The following is a 21,821-nucleotide window of genomic DNA, read 5'->3' as shown; positions in this document are numbered from 1 at the left end:
GCAAAGGCCCTGAGGTGGGCACGAACTGGCAGAGGGGGTTTGGCCTCATTCAGGAAGGTCTAACCCCAGAGCAGGACGGGGAGCCATCAGGAGGCTGTGCTGGTGGGGCCACCAGGACAAGCTGTCCTGTAACTAGAGCTCAGCAGGAATGCGTCCCCCTCCCACCCCTACCCCCACCCCACCCCTGGCGCTCTTTGCTTGGGACAGAATGTGCTGGGTGGAGAGGCTGGCGGTGGCCGCGCCTGGTGGCTGGAGCGGGGAGGCTGGAGGATTCCTGAACAGTGGCCCGGCAGGGCTGGGCTCCCTGCCAGCATGGGCGGGAAAACAAGCGGCAGGCGCCCTGACTGCTTGTCACCCCTTGTCCCCCAACTGGCCGGGCCAGGGCAGGCGGCAGAGATGGTGAGAGAGTCAGGGACCCAGAGAGATAGAGAGATGGTGGCCAAGAGAGATAGTGAGAGAGTCAGAGACAGAGGGAGACAGAGACAGGGAGACAGAGACAGAAGTACAGAGGCAACAAGACTGAGAGACAGAGACAGAGACAGTAAGCAAGAGAGATATTGAGAGAGAGACAGAGATGGGAAAGAAAAGATGGTCAGAGTCAGAATAAGACAGACAGAGACCTTGAGGGTTAGAGACCTGGCGTTCGACTCTCTGCATGGGGGACACGTCTGACTCTAGGGGGTCTTGGGAGCAAGTGCAAGGGGTGACACCTCCACCCCCATCAGAATCTTCACCTGAGCTGGGCACGGTGGCTCACGCCTGTAATCCCAGCACTTTGGGAGGCCAAGGTGGGCAGATCACCTGAGGTCGGGAGTTCAAGACCAGCCTGGGCAATATGGTGAAACCCTGACTCTACTAAAAATACAAAAATTAGCTGGGTGCGGTGGTGCATACCTGTAATCCCAGCTACTCAGGAGGCCGAGGCATGAGAATTGCTTGAACTCGGGTGGCAGAGTTTGCAGTGAGCCAAGATTGAGGCTCTCCACTCCAGCTTGGGCAAGGGAGTGAGACTCCATCTCACACAAAACAAAACAAAAATAAATAAATAAATAAATAAATAAATAAATAAATAAAAAGGAGGCGTCTTCATCCACATCAGAGTAGGCAGAGCAGCAGTCCCCCAGTCACTTAGTCAACCACCCTCATGCCTGCTGTATGATGCTGGGGCTGGGGTCAGAGCCTGGACCTGGCCCTGCCCACAAAGCGTCAGACAAACAAATGAACATCTAGGTAGTAGTTTCAGAGTGTGATGAGGGCTAGGAAGACTACAGAACAGAGAGACAGGAGAGGGAGTGATGGAGTGAGTGGCAACTTTGGCCAGGAGGTTGGAGTGGCTCTGAAAACGTGAGGCCAGGGGGTAAAGAGAAACCACCAATGGGGGAAGAGCCTTTTCACAAGGGAAATAGTACATGAGAAGTCCCCAAGGTAAAAATCATCTTGGAGGGCCAGGCATGGTGGCTCACACCTGTAATCCCAGCACTTTGGGAGGCCAAGGCAGGTGGATCATTTGAGGTCAGGTGTTCAAGACCAGCTTGGCCAGTAGGGTGAAACCCAGTCTCTACTAAAAATACAAAAATTAGCTGAGCATGGTGGCGCGTACCTGTAGTCGCAGCTACTTAGGAGGCTGAGGCAGCAGAATCACTTGAACCTGGGAGGTGGAGGTTGCAGTGAGCCAAGATTGAGCCACTGCACTCCAGTCTGGGCAACAGAGAGAGGCTCTGTCTAAAAAATAAAAATAAAAATAAAAATCAGCTTGGAGTGTTTGAGTAGCAGACAGGGAGGGATGGGGAGCTGGAGGGAAAGGTGGGCAGGGGGTCTTACAGGCCTATAGAGGTGCGGGGTTTGTTGTTATTATTATTATTTAAGAAAAATTCTTGCTGCGTCACCCAGGCTGGAGTACAGTGGTTTGATCACAGCTCACTGCAGGCTAGACCTCCTGGGCCAAGTGATCTTCCTGCCTCAGTCTCCTGAGTAACTGGGACCACATGCCATCAGGCCCGGCTGATGTTTACTTTTTTTTTTTTTTTTTTGTAGAGATGGGGTCTCACTCTGTTGACCAGGTTGGTCTCAAACTCCTGGCCTCACGTGATCCTCCCACCTCAGCCTTTCAAAGTGCTGGGATTACAGGCATGAGCCACTGCGCCCGGCCTTATTTCATGTTTGATAGAAATTGACCACCTGCCTTTGGGCTCCCTGGGCCCCTCCCCGGCAAGTTCAGGAAGTTTCCTGAATTGGGACTACTTGGGCCAGCTTTATCCTGGTTGTCGATCATCTGAACCGGAAAGTTCTCCTTCTGTCAGGATCAAGTTCCCCATAGCTGCAGACTCAGGAGTCCTGAGGACACCGGGCGTCTTGTCCTCCCACCCCCGCTGGGCAGAATCTTTTGGTCACACTGTACCCACATCCCTTGCTGGAATACATACTGTAGACTCTCCTCTGTTTGGGAACATGGATCTGGAAACTGATATCTTATGTCTTGCACACCCCGCGTGACAAAGAACTCATTTCCTACTGAGACTGTCAGTTCGGCTTCTAGTGACTGTGTTGTAGGAACGCTTCCCCTCCGCCTGGACTCCGGGACCTCCCACATATGGCATGCTCCAAGCTCGATGCCAGGTCAAAGGAGGTCTCGGTGGACCTTAGGACCAGGGGTAGCAGGAAAGGAGGGCTCCCCCTCAGGCCAGAGGAAGGAAGTGATTGAGGACTGTGGCAGGGTGTGAGGGGTGGGTGTCTCCCAGAGTCTCAGATGACAAAACAGGCTCAGACACAAGGTGACCTGCCTGGAATCACACAGAGAGCCAAGTCCTAATGCAGATCTCCTCGTGTCCAGTCCCTGGGTCCCCCAGTCCTCATCCCTGGCTCCTGGCCCCGACAATGGCCACTCCAGCCTGCCAGTTAATTTCTGCTGCCTTGGGCAGGCTGACTGGGACATCCTGGGGTATCAGACTAGGGTTTTTTTTTTTTGAGACGGAGTCTTGCTCTGTTGCCCAGGCTGGAGTGCAGTGGCACGATCTCAGCTCACTGCAAGTTCTGCCTCCCGGGTTCACGCCATTCTCCTGCCTCAGCCTCCTGAGTAGCTGGGGCTACAGGTGCCCACCACCATGCCCGGCTAAGTTTTTGTATTTTTAGTAGAAACGGGGTTTCATCGTGTTAGCCAGGATGTCTCGATCTCCTGACCTCGTGATCCGCCCATCTCAGCCTCCCAAAGTGCTGGGATTACAGGCATGAGCCACCACGCCTGGCCCAGATGAGGGTTTCAATAGGGCCTTGCCCAAACTTGGAGGGGCATGAGGGCTTAGGTGGGACAGGTGGAGCTTCAGCGGGAGCTTGAGGGGCACAGTATCATGTGGCCTGAGGGGGGCATGGACACTGGAGTCTAAGGGGCAGTGTTTATATATATTTTTTGAGACAGGATCTTGCTCTGTCGCCCAGGCTAGAGTGCAGTGGTGCGATCATAGCTCACTGCAGCCTTGACTTCCCAGGCTGGAGTGATACTCCCAACCTCATCCTCCTAAGTAGCTAGAATTACAGGTCCACACTGCCACACTTGGTTAATTTTTTATATTTTTTGTAGAGTCAGGATCTTGCTATGTTGCCCAGGCTGGTCTCAAACTCGTGGGCTCAAGCGATCCTCCTGCTTTGGCCTCCCAAAGTGCTGGGATTTACATGTGTGAGCCACTGTGCCTGGCCCAAGGGGCAGTTTTGAGTGCTGGCTGTCTCAGTCCTGACTGTGGGACCCTGGGTGGGGCATCTCTCTTCCTTCCTTCCTTCCTTCCTTTCCTTCCTTCCTTCCTTCCCTCCCTCCCTCCCTCCCTCCCTCCCTCCTTCCTTCCTTCCTTCCTCTTTCCTCCCTCTTTCTCTCTGCCTCCCTCCCCCACTTTCTTTTCTTTTTACTTCCTTTCCCTTTCCTTTCCTTCTTCTTTCCTTCCTTTCCTTTTTTTTTTTTTTTTTGAGAAAGGGTCTCACTCTGTCACCCAGGCTGGAGTGCAGTGGCACGATCTCGGCTCACTGCAGCCTCTACCTCCCAGGTCCAAGTGATTCTTCTGCCTCAGCCTCCCAAGTAGCTGAGATTACAAGTGCCTGCCACCACAGCTGGCTAATTTTTGTATTCTTTTTAGAAGAGACAGGATTTCACCATTTCGGCCAGGCTAGTCTCTTTCTCTTGAGCTCACTATCCCCACCTGTAACTCCAGAAGAATGACAGCCCCATGCCACTAGGGCCACCTAACAGCTCCGTGGGTTTTCAAAGAAATCCTTGAACATGCGTGTTCTTAGCAGCAAGATTCACTATAGCGAAGCCATGGAAACAACCCAGATGTCCATCCGTGGATGAATGGCTAAACACAATGTGGTCTGTGCAGACAATGGAATATTATTCAACCAGAAAAAGGAATGATACATGGTACAATGTGGATGAACCCCAAAAACATGCTGAGTGGGCCGGGCGCGGTGGCTCAAGCCTGTAATCCTAGCACTTTGGGAGGCCGAGACGGGCGGATCACGAGGTCAGGAGATCGAGACCATCCTGGCTAACACGGTGAAACCCCGTCTCTACTAAAAAATACAAAAAACTAGCCGGGCGAGGTGGCTGGCGCCTGTAGTCCCAGCTACTCGGGAGGCTGAGGCAGGAGAATAGCGTAAACCCGGGAGGCGGAGCTTGCAGTGAGCTGAGATCCGGCCACTGTACTCCAGTCTGGGCGACAGAGCGAGACTCCGTCTCAAAAAAAAAAAAAAAAAACAAAAAACATGCTGAGTGATAAAAGCCAGACACAAAAGGCTGCATGATTCCATCGATGTGAAATGTTCAAAACAGGCAAATCCATAGAGACAGAAAGTGGATTAGTGGTTGCCAGAGGTGGGGGAGGGGGAATGGGGATTAATCACTAGTGGGGACGGGGTTTCCTTTGGCAGGGATAGAAATGTTCTGGAAATAGATGGTGGTGATGGTTGCATAACATTGTAAATAGCCAGGTCAGTTGTGGTGGCTCATACCTGTAATCCCAGCACTTTGGGAGGCTGAGGCAGGAGGACCGCTTGAGCCCAGGAGTTCGAGACCCACCTGGGAAACAAAGGGAGATCATGTCTCTACAAAAAAATAATCAGCTGGGTGTGGTGGTACACACTTGTGGTCCCAACTACTTGGGGGGGCTGAGGCAAGTTGATCTCTTAAGCCCAGGAGGTTGAGGCTGCGGTGATGGGACCATTGCAGTCCAACTTGGGCAACAGAGTGAGACCATCTCAAAACAAAACAAAAGAAACATTATGAATATACTAAATGCTACATTGTAAAGTATACTAAATTGAACACTTTCAAATGGTGAATTTTATAATATGTTAATTTCACCTCCATAAAAACAAATCCAGGGTTAGGCATGGTGGCTTACGCCTGTAATCCCAGCACTTTGGGAGGCTGAGGCAGGCAGATCACCTGAGGTCAGGAGTTTGAAACCAGCCTGGCCAACAGGTTTCTATTTTTTATTAAAAAAATAGAAAAATGGCTGGGCGCAGTGGCTCACGTCTGTAATCCCAGCACTTTGGGAGGCCGAGGCGGGTGGATCACGAGGTCAGGAGTTCGAGACCATCCTGGCTAACATGGTGAAACCCCGTCTCTACTAAAATTACAAAAAATTAGCCGGGCGAGGTGGCGGGCGCCTGTAGTCCCAGCTACTTGGGAAGCTGAGGCAGGAGAATGGCGTGAACCCAGGAGGCGGAGCGGAGCTTGCAGTGAGCCGAGATTGTGCCACTGCACTCCAGCCTGGGCAACAGAGCGAGACTCCATCTCAAAAAAAAAAAAAAAAAAGGCCGGGCGCTGTGGCTCAAGCCTGTAATCCCAGCACTTTGGGAGGCCGAGGTGGGTGGATCACGAGGTCAGGAGTTCGAGACCATCCTGGCTAACACGGTGAAACCCCGTCTCTACTAAAATACAAAAAAACTTAGCCGGGCGAGGTGGCGGGTGCCTGTACTCCCAGCTACTCGGGAGGCTGAGGCAGGAGAATGGCGTGAACTCGGGAGGCGGGGCTTGCAGTGAGCTGAGATCCGGCCACTGCACTCCAGCCTGGGCAACAGAGCCAGACTCCGTCTCAAAAAAAAAAAAAAAAGAAAAATTAGCCGGGTGTGGTGGCACATGCCTGTAATTCCAGCTACTTTCGAGGCTGAAATAGAAGAATAGTTTGAACCTGGGAGGCGGAGGTTGCAGTGAGCCGAGACCAAGCCGTTGCACTCCAGCTTGGTGACAGAATGAAACTCTGTCTTAAAAAAAAAGAAAAGAAAAAAAGAAACCCCGTCTCTACTAAAAATTCAAAAATTAGTCAAGTATGGTGGCAGGCACCCGTAATCCCAGCTACTTGGGAGGCTGAGGCAGGAGAATCGCTTGAACCCAGGAGGCAGAGGTTGCAGTGAGCTGAGATCATACCACTACACTCCAGCCTGGGCGACACAGCAAGACTCCCTCTAAAAACAAAAAACCACCACCAAAAAAAAAAAAAACCTACAAAAACCAAACCTACACTCAGGTAACAGGATGTTCCCGTACTCAAGCGGCTCCTCCCAGCCCCAGCCCGCCACTCTCTGAGGATAGAGGAGTTCTCTGCTTGGCTTCCACTGTTTAGCCTCCGCTAGCCTCTGAGACTCCCACAGGGAGTACAAGTAAGGGGCCCAGGGCTCAGCTCCCACCCCAGCTCAGCCTTCTCATGTGTCCTTGGGCCAACCCCCTCCCAGTCCTGGGCCTCAGTCTCCCCTTCTGAATCATGGGCCCCTCCGCTTTCCTTGGCCAGGAATTTAGTCTCCAAGATAGTGACCAGGAATGGCAGTCCCAGTTCCCTCAGCAGCTGGACGGGAGCGGAAAATAAACCAAGAAGCCCGGTTTCTTTTTCCACACATTTACTTTTAAAAAATAATTGTACAAAACAATGATTTCTTAAGGCATATCAGAAATGCTGAGTCCCAGGCCGGGGCCCTGCCCCAGCCAGCGCTGGCACCCTGCAGTTGGGAGCTTGTCCAGCGGCCCCCTCGAGTGCTCTTCTCCTCCAGGACACAAGGAGCCTCCGGGAAGCACAGTAGTCCCCGGCTGTCACCTTAGGCTGACCTCTGTCCCCAGGTATGACGTAATGTTGTCACTGTCTTGAATTCTTCATCATTTAACGGGGACCCCAGTGTTTTCACTTTGCACGTTAGGTATCTGGTCTTGCCTGTCCTACCCTGAACCTGGGTTCCCTGGGCCATGGAACACCCAGGCAGCTCTGATGCTCCTGGGTACCTGGAGGAGCTCCCAGGAAGTCCAAGCCTGCGCCAGGAATCTCTGGCTTTCAAAGTCTTCAAAGGCTGGAGCAGCTGCCCCTGCCACCCACAGACCCCACATAGCTCCGACAACCTGCTTTCCTGAACGCCTCGTTCCTGGGTCCTTTCACCCACCGGACCTCACTGTGTGGCCTCAACTTTAAGGCACCTGCCCTCTGAACCCCCAGTTCTACAATAAACGGGGTGGATTCCAAACGTCACTCAGCTCTGACCTTCTCTGACTTTTCTTCCTCATTCGTCTGCCTGCTGAGCTCCTGTGTGTACTCCAAAGCCTCAGCTAAAATGCCCTTTCCACAAGGATGCCATCTCTGCTTCCTGTCTGGATTCTCACAGCTGCAGGTCTCTTCTTCTGGTTTCGTGATGCTGGAATTGTCTATGTCTGGCTCTGTTTCTCCCAGACTGAAGGCTCCTGGTGGACTCCAGCACTGCCGACAGGCTGGGAAGACAGGTTATTAAACAGTCCCCGGGATACTGCACTGGACGTTCCATGCCTCACAAGGACAGTGGCGGTCCAGATAAGTCAGACTCCAGCTGGGCTCTTCCTCTGTCCCATGTGATATCCGAAAGGCCCCGCCTCACTCTGAGACTTGGTTTCCCAGCTTCAATGCAGTCGGGGAGGTCAGCCCTTGGTCCAGCCGCTCCCCACAGTCACGATGGCTGAAAGCCGGTGTGTATCCTTGTTCCTCACGGGGTCCCTGTGCCGTTCAGCAAGTCATGCAGCGCGGCCTCATGGCCCCTGAGGGTGGGTTTGGATCCTCCTGAGAGAAATGTTACCATTAAGCCTGAGAGGACACTGGAAACAGAAATTCAGAAATACCCCTCCCCATCCAGCCATCTCCCACCTCCCACCCTTGACCAGAGAAGAGGCCATCTGGAGGTGGTGTCTAGGGCAGACTGGGGTGCAAGGAGGGTTTTGGAGTGGAGCGTATACTGTATTCACAGGGGATTGCTTCCAGGAACCCCGTGGATACCAAAATCCATAGATACTCAGGTCTCTGATATAAAATGGCATAATATTTGCGGATAGTCTAAGCCCATCCTCCTGTGTACTTTATTTTTATTTCTTTTTTTTTTGGAGATGGAGTCTCGCTCTGTCACCCAGGCTAGAGTGCAGTGGCGCGATCTCCGCTCACTGAAAGCTCTGCCGCCTCCTGGGTTAACGCCATTCTCCTGCCTCAGTCTCCCTAGAAGCTGGGACTACAGGCGCCCGCCACCACGGCCGGCTAATTTTTTTTTGTATTTTTAGTAGAGACAGGGTTTCACCGTGTTCGCCAGGAAGGTCTCAATCTCCTGACCTCGTGATCCGCCCGTCTCGGCCTCCCAAAGTGCTGGGATTACAGGTGTGAGCCACCGCGCCCGGTCTCATTTTATTTTTTAAGACAGAGTCTCGCTCTGTCACCCAGGCTGGAATGCAGTGGCACGATCTCGGCTCACTGCAACCTCTACCTCTTGGGTTCAAGCGATTCTCCCGCCTCAGCCTCCTGAGTAGCTAGGATCACAGGTGGACGCCACCATGCCCAGCTAATTTTTGTATTTTTGGTAGAGACCTGGTTTTGCCATGTTGGCCAGGCTGGTCTCAAACTTCTGACCTCAAGTGATCTGCTCACCTCAGCCTCCCAAAGTGATGGGATTACAGGCATAAACCACTGTGTCCAGCCCTCCCGTGTACTTTAAATCTCTTGTAGATTACCTATAATACTTTATGACCAGGTGTGGTGGCTCACACCTGTAATCCCAGCATTCTGGGAGGCCAAGGCAGGCAGATCACCTGAGGTCAGGAGTTCGAGACCAGGCTGACCAACATGGCAAAACCCTGTCTCTACTAAAAAATACAAAAATTAGCCGGGCATGGTGGTGGACGCCTGTAATTCCAGCTACTCGGCAGGCTAAGACAGGGAAAATTGCTTGAATCCGGGAGGTGGAGGTTGCAGTGAGCCAAGATTGTGCCACTGCACACTCCAGCCTGGGTGACACAGCAAGACTCCATCTCAAAAAAAAAAAAAAAAAGATATATATATATATATATACACACACACACACACACACAATATAAATGCTATTTAATCACTGTTATGCTGCATTATTACTATTAGTAGTAGTATTGAGATGAGGTCTTGTTTTGTCTCCCAGACTGGAGTGTGTAGTAGCACAATCATTGCTCACTGTAGCCTCAAACTCCTGGGCTCAAGCGATCCTCCTGCCGCAGCCTCCCGACCATAGGTGGGCTCCACCACGCCTGGGTAATTTTGTATTATTTGCAGTAGAGATGGGGGTATTGCTCTGGTACCCAGATTGGTCTTATACTCCTGGCCTCAAGCAGTCCTCCCATCTTGGCTTCTCAAAGTGCTGGGATTACAGGCGTGAGCCCCTGCACCCAGCCTATCATATTTTTAATCTGTATTATCCATGTATGTATTTATTTTTCAAATGTCTCTGACCCATGTTTGGTTGAATCTGCAGATTCCAAACCAGCTAATGCAGAGGGCCGACTGTATGTATAGAAATTCTGTCAACAATTAAAATCCACTGCCAACTGGGTGCAGTGGCTGACGCCTGTAATCCCAGCACTTTGGGCAGGCCAAGGTGGGAGGAGTTCAGGAGTTCACTTGAGCCCAGGAGTTCAAGACCAGCCTGGGCAACATAGTGAGACCCCATTTCTACAAAAAATGGAAAAATTGACCGGGCGTGGTGGCTCATGCATATAATCCCAGCACTTTGGGATGCTAAGGCAGGCGATAACCTGAGGTCAGGAGTTCGAGGCCAGCCTGACCAATATGGTGAAACCCTGTCTCTACTAAAAATACAAAAATTAGCTGGGCTGGTGGCTAACACCTGTCATCCCAGCTACTCTGGAGGCTGAGGCAGGAGAATCGCTTGTACCAGGGATGCGGAGGTTGAAGTGAGCCGAGATCGCACCATTGCACTTCAGCCTGGGTGACAAGAGTGAAACTCCATCTCAAAAAGCAAAGCAAAATAAAACAAAACACAAATGCAGGATGTGACGGCGTGCGCCTGTAGAACCAGCTACTCAAGAGGCTGAGGCGAGAGGATTGCTTGAGCCCAGGAGGTTGAGGGTGCAGTGAGCTATGATTATGCCACTGCGCTCCAGCCCGGGTGACAGAGCAAGAGCCTGTCTAAAAAACAAAAAGCAAACCCATCTACTATGTCTGCCGCCCCATCGAGCCTCCCAGGGCCCAGAGAGGCGTGCGTGGTTCTCAGACCCCTGAGCTCACCTCAGAGTACAGGGGTGGTGGGCGGTAGCGGAACTCTTGGATGTAAGCGAAGAATGGGCCTTCAAGGCTCATTTCGGGGTCCTGCGGGAGTGGGAAGGGGCTCTGCCCCAAGGCTGCCACCTCAGCGTCGGCTACCACCTCCGAGTACTCAGGAGGAGCTGGAAGTAAGAGACAGGGCGGGTGAGTTTGGCAAGAGAGAGCCCTCCTCCAAGGCACCAGGGGCCAGGAGCTGGCTTGTGCCAGCTCTGGGGCTGCCAGGCTATGTGACCTTTGGTTGGGATTCCGGGAGACTCGTGGTGAGAGAGTTAACCCGGCGTCCACCTCTCCGTGTATCCACCCACCCTCTGCATGCAAGCAGGGTGGGAGCTTACCCTCAGGCCGCTCCGGCAAGGCCCCCAGCCTCCAGTCCAGCAGGAAGCTGGCGTGGCTGCCCACGCTGGAAGAACGGCTGCCAAAAGGGTGCAAGGGAATGGTGCCGATCACCAGTGGCAGCTCCAGCAGCAGCTTGGACGTTCCCGGGATATCCACACAGACCTGAAGGAAGGATCCATGAGGGAGGGTGCCCAGGCAACCTCCCCGACTCCCACCTCCCTCCTATGCCTGGGGAGACTGAGGCCTCAGCTTCCCCCGGTCTGAGGGAATACAGGGTGAATGTGGCCGCTGTCCCCCAGGGCCAGCAGGGTGCCCTACCTTGAGTGCATAGTCCACATGCAGAACACGGCAGTGCAGGATGGAAGGACCTACTGGGGGGATCCGCAGTGCCCGGCCCTGCCACAGCGCCCGCTGCCCGGGGCCCACCGGCTCTCCTGCGAGGCTGGCCACCACTGCCCGCTTCTGCTTTCGGGCGCCTCGGGCCATGAACGTCTGTGTCTGCACCACCGCTGCCCGAGGCAGCACAGGACGTGTGGAGCTGTTGTCGATCTCGGCAAAGACAGGGATGACCTCTCCTGCAGCGAGGAGCAGGGGGGCCTCAGTTTCCCCTCCTGCAGCCCCGACACCAGCTCCCATCCCGATCCAGTCTCATCCACCTGCTACCTGGGGTGTAGCCCTTCCGGTCGATCTTGGCCGAAAGGGAGACGAGGCCACGGTTACAGTACCAGGATCGGGCAACCTTTTCCCGAGCCCCCGCTTGAGGTGCCTGTCGGTGTAGAGGAAAGTGATGTGGATGAGTCACTTTGTGCAAACCACAGTCGCTGTGGAGCTTCCAAACCACCCCCAGCTGAGGGAGGACTTTGGGCAGGGCTTGGTTTCTTTTTAACAATCCAGGAACTATCTGTTAAATAGAGCCAGGGACACAACCCATCTTATAAAGCCAGAAATGAAATGTACAAGCCAAGTGTTTGGTGTGTAATTCGCTCTTGGTAAGCCCTAGCTCTGGTCTGTTTCACAGAAGAGGCACCTGAGGCTCAGAGAGGGCAAGACACTTGCCCAGAGTCACACGGCAAATGGGTGCAGATAGCAGTGGATTCCACACGCATTCCCACACCCGCCTCCCTCCCTGCCAGGGCCCACCTATGACCTCCATCTTATCGATTGGTGTCACCCAGCAGCCAGGCCCCTTCCTACAATACTCCCATCCTACCCACCAAGGGTGGCCACTCACCAGCAGGGCTGGCGTGTTGATATCCACAGGCTCGATGACAGTGAACACCTTCCTTGCCCGGCGTGCTGGGACCCAGGGCCGGTGCAGGGTTGCCTTGATACAGTAGCGGACACTACCATGTTTACCCTCGAAGGATGTCACCAGGTTCCTGGGGTGGAGGGATGGGACTTCAGGAGGCAAGATACAGAGACACACAGGCAGGGAGAAGGAGACACAGACACTCTAGGGGCCTCCCAGGGGGAGGGTCTTGGGGCTCAGAGGTGCCCAGATATCCAGTATTGGAGGTACAAATCTGGAAGGGGCTGCAGGCTTAGGGCAACCCTGCACCTCAGAGGACTTACGGGGGCAGCTGGAAGCTGAACAGGAACTCATGGCGCCCAGGAGGCAGCGTCGTGGTCTCCCCAGTATCTGCAGGTAGAAGCAAAAGGAGGCAACTGAGTGCTTGCGTTGGGGTCCCAGGGCTGACAAAGGTACCGCCATCCAGGTGGTGGCTGGCACACAACCGGAGCGCTGAGCAGGGGTTACCCATCCATACCTGGCGCCAGGAGCGTGGCACGGTGGCTCACGACCTCCACGCGCTCACTGTAGCTCTGCGTGTAAGCCGTGCTCGAGCCCGCGCTGCGCGACTCGGTCCAGTGCACATGGGCGCGGCCCCGCGCGCGCAGCCTCAGGGCACCCACGCGCACGGCGCTTGCCAGCTCCAGCAGCACCCGGCCCGCCACGGCCTGGCCGCCGCTGAACACGGGCTCGGCGCCCGCGGTCGCACCGTCCAATTGCACCGAGAACGCTTTCACCTTGTCGAATAGCATCGCGTCCGGGGTGCGAACCCACGACACGCGGAACCTGGCCTCGAACCCCTGAACCGGCAGCTCAAGGTGCCGACGCTGCAGCCTCAGAACGCAAAATCGCCCACAACGCGCAGGCGCGCTCACCAGCCCGAGCAGAAAATCCCCGCGCCGTGCGTCGGCGCCGCTTTTATACGGCAGGGCGGGGGGCGGGGTCACCGTCTCTCCCCCGCCCCCTGAAGGGACTCCACCAATAGCGCGACAAGGGGCGTGGCTCTGCCCTAGCGTGGAGCAAAATAACAAACGCCCCTGCTCACCGCCGGCTGCCCCACGCTGCCTCACTCCCTCGCGGACCCCGGGGAGAAACTGAAGCCCTGAGGCGGCCAAAGCTGGTCTCTCGCGGACCCCGGGAGCAAAGAGGGGAAAAAGAGGTCCAGAGGCAGGGCCCAGGCCTTAGGTCACCTAGCAGAGCTTTCAGCCTCTCGGCTTAATCGCTCACCAGCCGCCACTCGTAGACGTGACTCGAGGCATGTCCAGCCCGATTTGGGGCGGGGGGCTCTCGCCCCAGTTGAGGGCCCTAGAGCCTATGACTGTTCCAGGCTTTTCCCCCCCGCTATGCAAAGGGAGAAGTGGAAGACGTGAGTGGGACTGCCCTCCACGCTGGTGCCTGCTGCACCTCTTCCCTGATTCAAGTCCCTTTCAGCTGGTGGCTCTGGGCAAATGACAACCTCCTGGAGCCTCAGTTTCCACCTCTGTAGAGCCGGGAGAAAATAAAAATCAGTCCCGACCTCAGAAAGTTGTGCATGGATCATCGTGCAGCCCCAGCCGGACTCCTCCAAGAGCCTCGTTCCCGGGTCATCAACCTGCTCCTGACATACCGTCATACTGTCACCCGGTCGCGCCTGGCGCATTCGCCCAGGAGCGGTACCTGCGACCTGATGTTCCTTTCCCAATTTTCACCCTCTGGCAAACCCTACCTTCCCCGCAGCCCTTCTGCTTGCTCCAGTCATCCTCAGCCCCCTTCCCTTCACAGAGCTGAATGCAGGGGACGCTCGGGCACCCCCAGGTCCACGGCTGCGGTGTGGTTTCGGGACCACGTGACACCTCTCTGGGCTTTAGTTTCCCCAAAGAAAAGTCGCTTGGAGTTTCTCCAGCGGGAGTTGCCTCTGCGTCGTCTGCGGGACGCGGGCGCCTTCTCGTGGCAGCGGAATGCGCTGCTGCTGAACCCATCCCCTGCCCTGACTGTCCGCCTCTGAGCTCGGTTCAGGAGACCATGAGACTTCCACCACCTCAGTGAGGTGTGTGGGTGTGGAGGGGGCGGTCATAAACAAACACGGTCACCCGCAGTCCGTGACGGGGGTCAGAACAGGAACGAAGGGGTTGGAGGCACAGTGATCAGCCTGGAAGGCTGCCTGGGAGGATGGGTCTTTGGAGTTGAAAGGAAGGTCTGGGACCTTAGGCCAGGTTTAAGTGGATACTAGAAGGGAGAGAGTAGGCCGTTAAGTCCGGGAGGAGAAGCGGGATGACGTAACCCTGAAGGGACTACTGAGCCAGCGCCTCCCTCAATTCATTTCACAGATGGACCCCAGAGGCCCAGAGAGGGGCGAGGCACTGCCCGGGGTCACACAGCAGCTCCACTGGCCTCCAGTGTCACTGTTTTTTTCCTTAAATGTTTAACTATTTATTTATTTATTTATTTATTTATTTATTTATTTATTTATTTATTTTTTGAGACAGGATCTCACTCTGTTGCCCAGGCTGGAGTGCAGTGGCACGATCTCGGTTCACTGCAACCTCTGCCTCCCTTCCACCTCAGGTGAAGCGATCCTTCCACCTCAGCCTCCAGAGTAGCTGGGATTACAGGTGCGCACCACCACACCCGCCTAATTTTTGTATTTTTTGAAGAGATGGGGTTTCACCATGTTGCCCAGGTTGGTCTTGAACTCTTGAGCTCAAGCCATCTGCCCACCACAGCCTCCCAAAGTGCTGGGATTACAAGTGTGAGCCACTGCACCCAGCCAAAATTTTAATTTAATTTTTTTTTTTTTTTTGAGACAGGGTTTCACGCTGACACCCAGGCTGCAGTGCATGGCACCATCTCAGCTCACTGCAACCTCCACCTCCTGGGTTCCATAGATTCTCCTGCCTTAGCCCCCTGAGTAGCTGGGCTAATTTTTAAATTAAATTTTTATTTAAATTTTTAAATTTAAATTGGCCAGGCGAGGTGGCTCATGCCTGTAATCCCAGCACTTTGAGAGGCCAAGGCAGGCAGATCACCTGAGGTCGGGAGTTCAAATTCAGCCTGACCAACATGGAGACACCCTGTCTCTACTAAAAATACAAAATTGGCCGGGCACGGTGGCTCACGCCTGTAATCCCAGCACTTTGGGAGGCCGAGGCGGGCGGATCACGAGGTCAGGAGATCGAGACCATCCTGACGAACACGGTGATACCCAGTCTCCACTGAAAATACAAAAAAAAAAAAAAAAAAAATTAGCCGCGCGTGGTGGCGGGCGCCTGTAGTCCCAGTTACTCGGGAGGCTGAGGCAGGAGAATGGCGTGAACCCGGGAGGCGGCGGAGCTTGCAGTGAGCGGAGATCACGCCACTGCACTCCAGCCTGGGCGACAGAGGGAGACTCCATCTCAAAAAAATAAAAAAATAAATAAATAAATACAAAATTAGCTGGGTGTGGTGGCACATGCCTATAATCCCAGCTACTTGGGAGGCTGAGGCAGGAGAATCACTTGAACCTGGGAGGCAGAGGTTGCAGTGAGCTGAGATCACGCCATTGTACTCCAGCCTGGGCAACAAGAGCTAAATTCTGCCTCAAAAAAAAAAAAAAAAAAAAATAGCCTGTCTAACTTTTGTATTTTTAGTAGAGACGGGGCTTCACCATGTTGGCCAGGCTGGTCTTGAACTCCTGACCTCAGGTGATCCTCCCGCCTTGGCCTCCCAAAGTACTGGGATTACAGGCGTGAGCCACTGTGCCTGGCCAATTTTTATGTATTTTAAGAGATGGGGGCCGGCACGGTGGCTCATGCCTGTAAGCCAAGCACTTTGGAAGGCCAAGGCGTGTGGATCACCTGAGGTCAGGAGTTCGTGACCAGCCTGGCCAACATGGTGAAACCCGTCTCTACCAAAAATACAAAAATTAGCCAGCATGTTGGCGGGCACCTATAATCCCAGCTACTCAGGAGGCTGAGGCAGGAGAATCACTGGAACCTAGGAGGCAGAGGCTGCAGTGAGCCGAGATTGCGCCGGTGCCAATGCACTCTAGCCTGGGTGACAGTGAGACTCTGTCTCAAAAAAAAAAAACTAACTAACAAACAAAAGTTAGCTGGGTGTGGTGGCGGGTATCTGTAGTCACAGCTACTCAGGAGGCTGAGGTTGTAGAATCACTTGAACCCAGGAGGCAGAGGTTGCAGTGAGCCAAGATCGCGGCACTGCACTCCAGCCTGAGCAACAGAGTAAGACCCTGTCTCAAAAACAAAAATAAACAGAAACAAAAATGGGGCGGGGGGTGGGAGGTCTCGCTATGTTGCCCAGGCTGGCCTCGAACTTCTGGGCTCAAGCGATCGTTCTGCTTCGGCCTCTGTAGTAGCTGGAACCACAGGCAGGTAGGCCCACCAGGCTCGCATCTCCAGTGTTTTTTGTTTTTTTGTTTTTGAGACAGAGTTTTGCTCTGTCACGGAGGCTGGAGTGTAGTGGTGCCATCTCAGCTCACTGCAACCTCTGCCCACCTGCCGGGTTCAGACAATTCTTCTGTCTTACTAGCTGGGATTACAGGATCCCACCAACACGCCCGGCTAATTTTTGTATTTTTAATGGAGACAAAGTTTCACCGTGTTGGCCAGGCTGGTCTCGAACTCTTGACCTCAGGTGATCTGCCCTCCTCGGCCTCCCACAGTGCTGGGATTACAGGCACGAGCCACCGCACCAGGCTGCCTCTCCAGTATTTTAAGGAAGTCGCCGTTGAGTGTCCAGGCAGCCTTCAGGTGAAAGCGGCCCCAAATAGTTCTCCGAGTTGCCAGGGAAGGGAAGTGCCTCCTGGGCTCCTTCCTGCCCCGCTCCACCGCGCTTGCTCCTCTGTTTCCACTGCTGGGGAGGGAAGGGTCCCCCGCACCTGCGGCTCTTGCATGCGCAAAGCTTCTATTGCCCGCAGCGCTGGGGAAAAAGTGGGGCTGTCGGGAATCTGGTCTGCCTCCCTCCTGGCCCATTTTACAGACGGATATAGCGAGGTCTGGCTTGGCCCGGAGGAATAGCCAGGGCAGCCCAGAGAGGATGATGCCCTCCCATAGCCACACAGTAGGGTGTGAGGGTATGGACTGCCTCCTTCTGTGGCCCCTGGCTCACTGGTGACCAGCTGTGTATCCTAGGGACGTTTGGGGTGCGAGAAAGACTGAGGTTCGGGGAAGAGTAGAGACCTGCCCAAGACCCAGACTCCCAGGAGAATGTGACCCCACTTCATTCATCTCTTCCCCTCTGGGATGCATTTCCACCTCCTCACCGGGAAATACCACTAGACCCCCAACCCTACCCCAGGGAAGAACTCCGCGCTGCAGACCCTGTGGGGTAAACTGAGGTGGGGCCCTGGGTAACACGAGTTGGGGGCCTTCTTTGAGAATCAGGGACTCCAGGCCTGGGATCAACGGGGACCCTGGGGTCCACCAGGGAGATCTCCCACTCCACTTCCCAGGGGTTCCCTGAACTCTAATAGGAGGGTCCCCCTGCTTTGAAAGGGGTCTCCCCACCGCACAGCCTCTAAGTCGAGGGCCTCTGACTCCAGAGAAGGGAACGCCCAGACCCTGGGTAGACGTTCCGGGTTAGTGGGGGTCCTGACCAGGGCGGCGTGGGTGTCCAGGCTGGAGTGCGTTCTCAGCCCATTACAACCTCTACCTCCCAGGCTCAAGCAATCTTCCCACTTCAGCCTGTAGCTGGGACTCCAGGAGCGCGCCACTACGCCTGGCTAATTTTGGTAGTTTTTGGAGATATGGGGTGTCGCCATGTCGCCCAGGCTAGTCTTGAACTCCTGACCTGTGGGAGGGTCAGGACCCCGGGAAGGGGGTTCCCGCTCCTTGAAAAGGATCACCCGACCGCAGAGGTTCTAAGTTGAGAGGCTTCCGGCCCCGAAGAGGGTCCTGGCCGAGGGGGTCCCGGCTGCTGTGGGGCCGGCGCGACGAGTGTCTCACCTCGGAGCAGCAGCTGCCGACGCCGCAGGTAGGTCTCGGCGGCCGCGTAGTCGCTGGATAAGGCGTTGACACCCACGCTGCGACCCTCCAGCCAGTGGGTGGCCGCCCCACCGCGCGCCTTCACCTCGAGCGCTCGCACCCGCAGCGGCGCCGCCGCCTCCAGCAGCACCCGGCCGCACAGCCGCTCCCCGCCGCGGTAGGCGCCGCCCGGGCCCCGCGCCAGCTCCAGCGCGAAGCTGCGCACGCCCCCAGGGCGCATGGCGCGCGGCGGGGGACACGGCCTGGACACGCGGCGAGGAGGCGCACGGCCGGGGTGCGCCTGCAGATCCCCGGGGTCTGCGCGCTCCCCCGTCGCGTCCCGCGAGCTTCCTCCAGGGCCCCCCCGGCGAACCTGGGCCGGCGCCGGTGCCCCAGGGCGGGCGCGTCGTCGGCGAACTTCCTGGTCCTCTGCATCCGCCCCTGTGACGCGCGCGGGCCGCCGGGGACGGGCCGCCCGCGTGCCCGCGCTGTTAACTTTGCCATCCTCGGAGCTGGGCGGGCCCTGTTTTTGTAGGGTGGGTGCTGTTGAATTAGAGGCAGGCAGGGGCGGAGGTGGCTGGGGAGGCACCGAGGCGGCCGCAGAGCTCAGCCCTATGGTCTAATTCGCCCCCGCCCCGAACCCGGCACTGCCTCAGCCTCCCCGTCATTGTCACTTCATGGCTGTCCCCCAAACAAAATCCACCTCGAGTAGCCCTCTTCGCCTCCGCACTGCGCTGTTCCGCTGCCAGATCCGTTCTCCCACCCATGCCGCCCACGCCCAAATGCCATTTCCTCAGAGTCCCCTTGCCACCTCTGGCCCTGTTTACTTTTCTCTTTCCTTTTTTTTCTTTCTTTCTTTCTTTCTCTTTCTTTCTTTCTCTCTTTCTTTCTTTCTTTCCTCTTTCTTTCCTTTCTTTTTCTCTTTCCTTTCTCTTTCTTCCTTTGTCTCCTTTCTTCTTTTTCCTTCCTTCCTTTTCTTTCTCTCTCTCTCTCTCTCTTTCTTTCTTGCCATGTTTACTTTTCTTTCTCTTTTTTTTTTTTTGAGACAGAGTCTTGCTGTGTTGCCCAGGCTGGGGCGCAGTAGGGTGATCCCGGCTCACCGCAATCTCCACCTCCCTGGTTCAAGCAATTTTCCTGCCTCAGCCTCCCGAGTATCTGGGACAACAGGCGTGCACCACCACACCCAGCTAATTTTTGTGTTTTTAGTAAAGATGGGGTTTCATCATGTTGGCCAGCTGGTCTCCAACTCCTAACCTCAACTGATCCTCCCACCTCAGCCTCCCAAAGTACTGGGATTACAGGCGTGAGCTACCACGCCCGGCCTGTTTACAACTTTATGGCTTTGGTGTTTTTCTTTTTTTCTTTTTTTAAACTACTATGGGTTGACTGTGCCTCTGCCATCAGACGTGGGAGCTACCACTGGGCTCAGAAGGTACACCCACGGATGTTCCTTAACTGAACCCTGGGTTCTCACCCTGAAAGACAGCTCCCTTCCTTCTCAGGCCTTAGTTTCCCCAGCCAGATAACAGGGTATAAAGGATGAGTCCTGCCAAAGACTCCGATGTGATCCCTCAGGCGGGAAGGAGCATTTATTGAGCACCTACCAGTTGCCTGGCCCTTTTTAGGGAGTTCTGGTTAAATAGACTGTCACCCTCATTTTATAGATGAAACAACAGAGGCCCCAGAGGGGCAGCCACTGCCCAGAGTCACCCAGCAGCGGCAGAGTCAGGACTCGAACCCTGGTCTGACCAGCACTCCTCATACCCTTCTTGTGCTTGGGCCCAAGCTGGTCATTCATGCACCAGCAACGGCCTAGTTATCTCATTGAGCCAGGCAATGGATGGCCTTATCAGAGGCTGCCAGGACCTGGGGCTCCTTGTCTGGGCACAGCATGGTCTCCCCAGGAGCCAGGCCTCCCTGTCCCACCCAGGGCTCAGCATCTGCCAAGTAAGTGCCTGCTGCTCCCAGCACCCAAGCCCACGTCCTCCAGGGACCCTTCTGATTCTACTTGTGTCTGGAACCCTCCCCTGAAGGGTCTGTCTGACCCCTGGATGTCACCAGATACCCCCTCCTCCTGCCGTCCCCATGGCTCCTCCATGGAGTCCCTTTCACCAAGTCCAGGTTCTTTTTTTTTTTTTTCTCACTGCAACCTCCACCTCCTGGGTTCAAGCGATTCTCCTGCCTCAGCCTCCCGAGTAGCTGGGATTACAGGTGTGCACCACCACCACACCCAGCTAATTTTTATATTTTTAGTAGAGACGGTTTCACCATGTTGCCCAGGCTGGTCTTGAACTGACTTTAGGTGATCCGCCCGCCTTATCCTCCCAAAGTGCTGGTATTACAGGTGTGAGCCACCTCGCCCAGCCAGTCCGGTTCTTTACTTTGGCCTAGGGGATTTCCAGTTCGAATCTGGCACCATCCCTCCTCGCTGTGTGGTCCCAAGCAGGTAGATTTACCTCTCTGGGTCTCAGTTTCCCCTCATTCCACCGTGATCAAGCTCTGATGAGGAATCAGTGTGGTAATTGACATCATCACATTCTCTGTAGACAGCAGGTACTCAATACAAATCTCACAAAAACCTAAAAGACCTTCCTCACCCAGGTCACCTCCCCCATGGGCTCTGCTGAGGCCGGGCACACAGTGGGTGTCCATCAGCGCGGTTGGTTGAAGAAGAGAGATGCTTCTGGCCAGGGCTGGGCCACGCCCTCTGAGGGATCGCATTATCAGCGCCAGGTGGGGCTGGCACAGGTGTCCCTAAAGAGTTGTCCTTCACTGAGCTTCAGCCCAGAGGGAGAGGGGGCTTCTAGGCTAAGGTTCTAGGCTAGGCCGGTGATGGGAACAGGTTTTTTGATTCCCATATTTATCTTGGTACCCGGGGCTGGGGTTCTACCTCCTGGGACATCACCAGTGCCTCCCAGCCACGCATACAGGCAGCCACTAGGCGGGTCCTGCTTTATTCAGAACCAGCACGGACCCCTCCCGGGGCTGCTCCATGCCCGCCGGGGGCCTGGGGAGAGTCGGGGGACCAGGTGACCAGAGGAAGCTCCGGGCTCCCCTGCCCTCACCCATGGTCCAGCCCTGCCCTCTGCCCGGGCAGTCTGGGCGGGGCAGGCCTCAGTCCACTCAGCCTGACTCAGCGCCAGCTTCTGGAACTCCAAGAGGTGCCACTGTACAAGGCTTCCCGGAGGTGGCGGCCACACGATGGCCAAGATTTAGGGGTCTGGTGGCGGGCAGGGCCGTCACCCGCAGTCCGAGGGGGCCACGGGCGTCCACCGGCAGGGGGAGCTCCGGGCTGCCTGGTCTTGGGGGCCGGGGCCGGGCCGGGGAGGCAGGGGCGGTGGGGGCGGGCGTATGGCTTGGGCGATGAGGCCGGGCAGGGCCTGCAGAGAGGCACCCAGCGCATCCAGGCGGCTTTCCAGCGTGGCCAGACGGGCCTCCAGCTCCTCGTGCTGAGCGTGCAACTCCGATACAAGGTCATACATGACGCTCTGGGTCTGCCAGAGACAGAGAGGGGCAGGAGAGAGGTGCCGCCCAGTGAGAGAGAGGAGGACGATACCACGACAACAATGACACAGAGGGACAGCTCACATGCTCCAGGTGGGTGGCGGCTGCTAATGGGGCCCATGTGGGGGGTGGCTGGGAGGACACCCCCAGCCCCAGAGGTCCCTTGCTGGGCCCAGGGAAGGATTAGAGAAT

The 21,821-nt window shown here is 55.5% G+C and overlaps 2 protein-coding genes across 5 annotated transcripts in view; both read right to left on the bottom strand.

The window, feature by feature from the left end:
- Positions 1–6,862: 6,862 nt before the first annotated feature.
- ARRDC2 (arrestin domain containing 2) lies at positions 6,863–18,544 on the bottom strand. Of its 3 annotated transcripts, none has more exons than XM_025368671.1 (8): positions 18,108–18,544; positions 12,474–12,540; positions 12,133–12,280; positions 11,565–11,667; positions 11,220–11,476; positions 10,901–11,063; positions 10,530–10,687; positions 6,863–8,054 (listed from the first exon to the last, which is right to left on the bottom strand). In XM_025368671.1, the coding sequence occupies exons 1-8, from the start codon at positions 18,364–18,366 to the stop codon at positions 8,001–8,003; spliced, it is 1,209 nt and encodes a 402-aa protein (XP_025224456.1). In that variant the 5' UTR covers positions 18,367–18,544; the 3' UTR covers positions 6,863–8,000. The 3 variants fall into 3 exon arrangements, with proteins under 3 accessions (XP_025224456.1, XP_025224454.1, XP_025224455.1); XM_025368669.1 differs by lacking the exon at positions 18,108–18,544 and adding an exon at positions 12,668–14,050; XM_025368670.1 differs by lacking the exon at positions 18,108–18,544 and adding an exon at positions 12,668–14,050 and having other exon boundaries at positions 6,863–8,051.
- A 1,146-nt stretch (positions 18,545–19,690) lies between these two features.
- Positions 19,691–21,821, bottom strand: part of KCNN1 (potassium calcium-activated channel subfamily N member 1) — a 51,926-nt gene continuing 49,795 nt past the window's right edge. For both annotated transcript variants that reach the window (XM_025367847.1, XM_025367845.1), the window contains one exon: positions 19,691–21,619. In XM_025367847.1, the coding sequence (XP_025223632.1) occupies positions 21,365–21,619 (255 nt within the window). In that variant the 3' untranslated portion in view covers positions 19,691–21,364. The remainder of the gene's footprint in view (positions 21,620–21,821) is intronic.

Source organism: Theropithecus gelada, chromosome 19 (assembly GCF_003255815.1).
Source record: "Theropithecus gelada isolate Dixy chromosome 19, Tgel_1.0, whole genome shotgun sequence".
NCBI classification, from domain to species: domain Eukaryota; kingdom Metazoa; phylum Chordata; class Mammalia; order Primates; family Cercopithecidae; genus Theropithecus; species Theropithecus gelada.
The sequence above is the reverse complement of the archived record's forward strand: the minus strand, read 5'-3'. Positions and strand labels throughout refer to the sequence as shown.

Bases quoted from the DNA above. Each gene is read 5' to 3' on its own strand.
- ARRDC2 (XM_025368669.1), bottom strand. From the start codon at position 12,941: ATGCTATTCGACAAGGTGAAAGCGTTCTCGGTGCAATTGGACGGTGCG. The intron at 12,281-12,473 runs GTAAGTCCTCTG...CCTCCACCCCAG, and splicing joins TTCAGCTTCCAGCTGCCCCC to GAACCTGGTGACATCCTTCG. The intron at 10,688-10,900 runs GTAAGCTCCCAC...TCTTACTTCCAG, and splicing joins CTTGCCGGAGCGGCCTGAGG to CTCCTCCTGAGTACTCGGAG.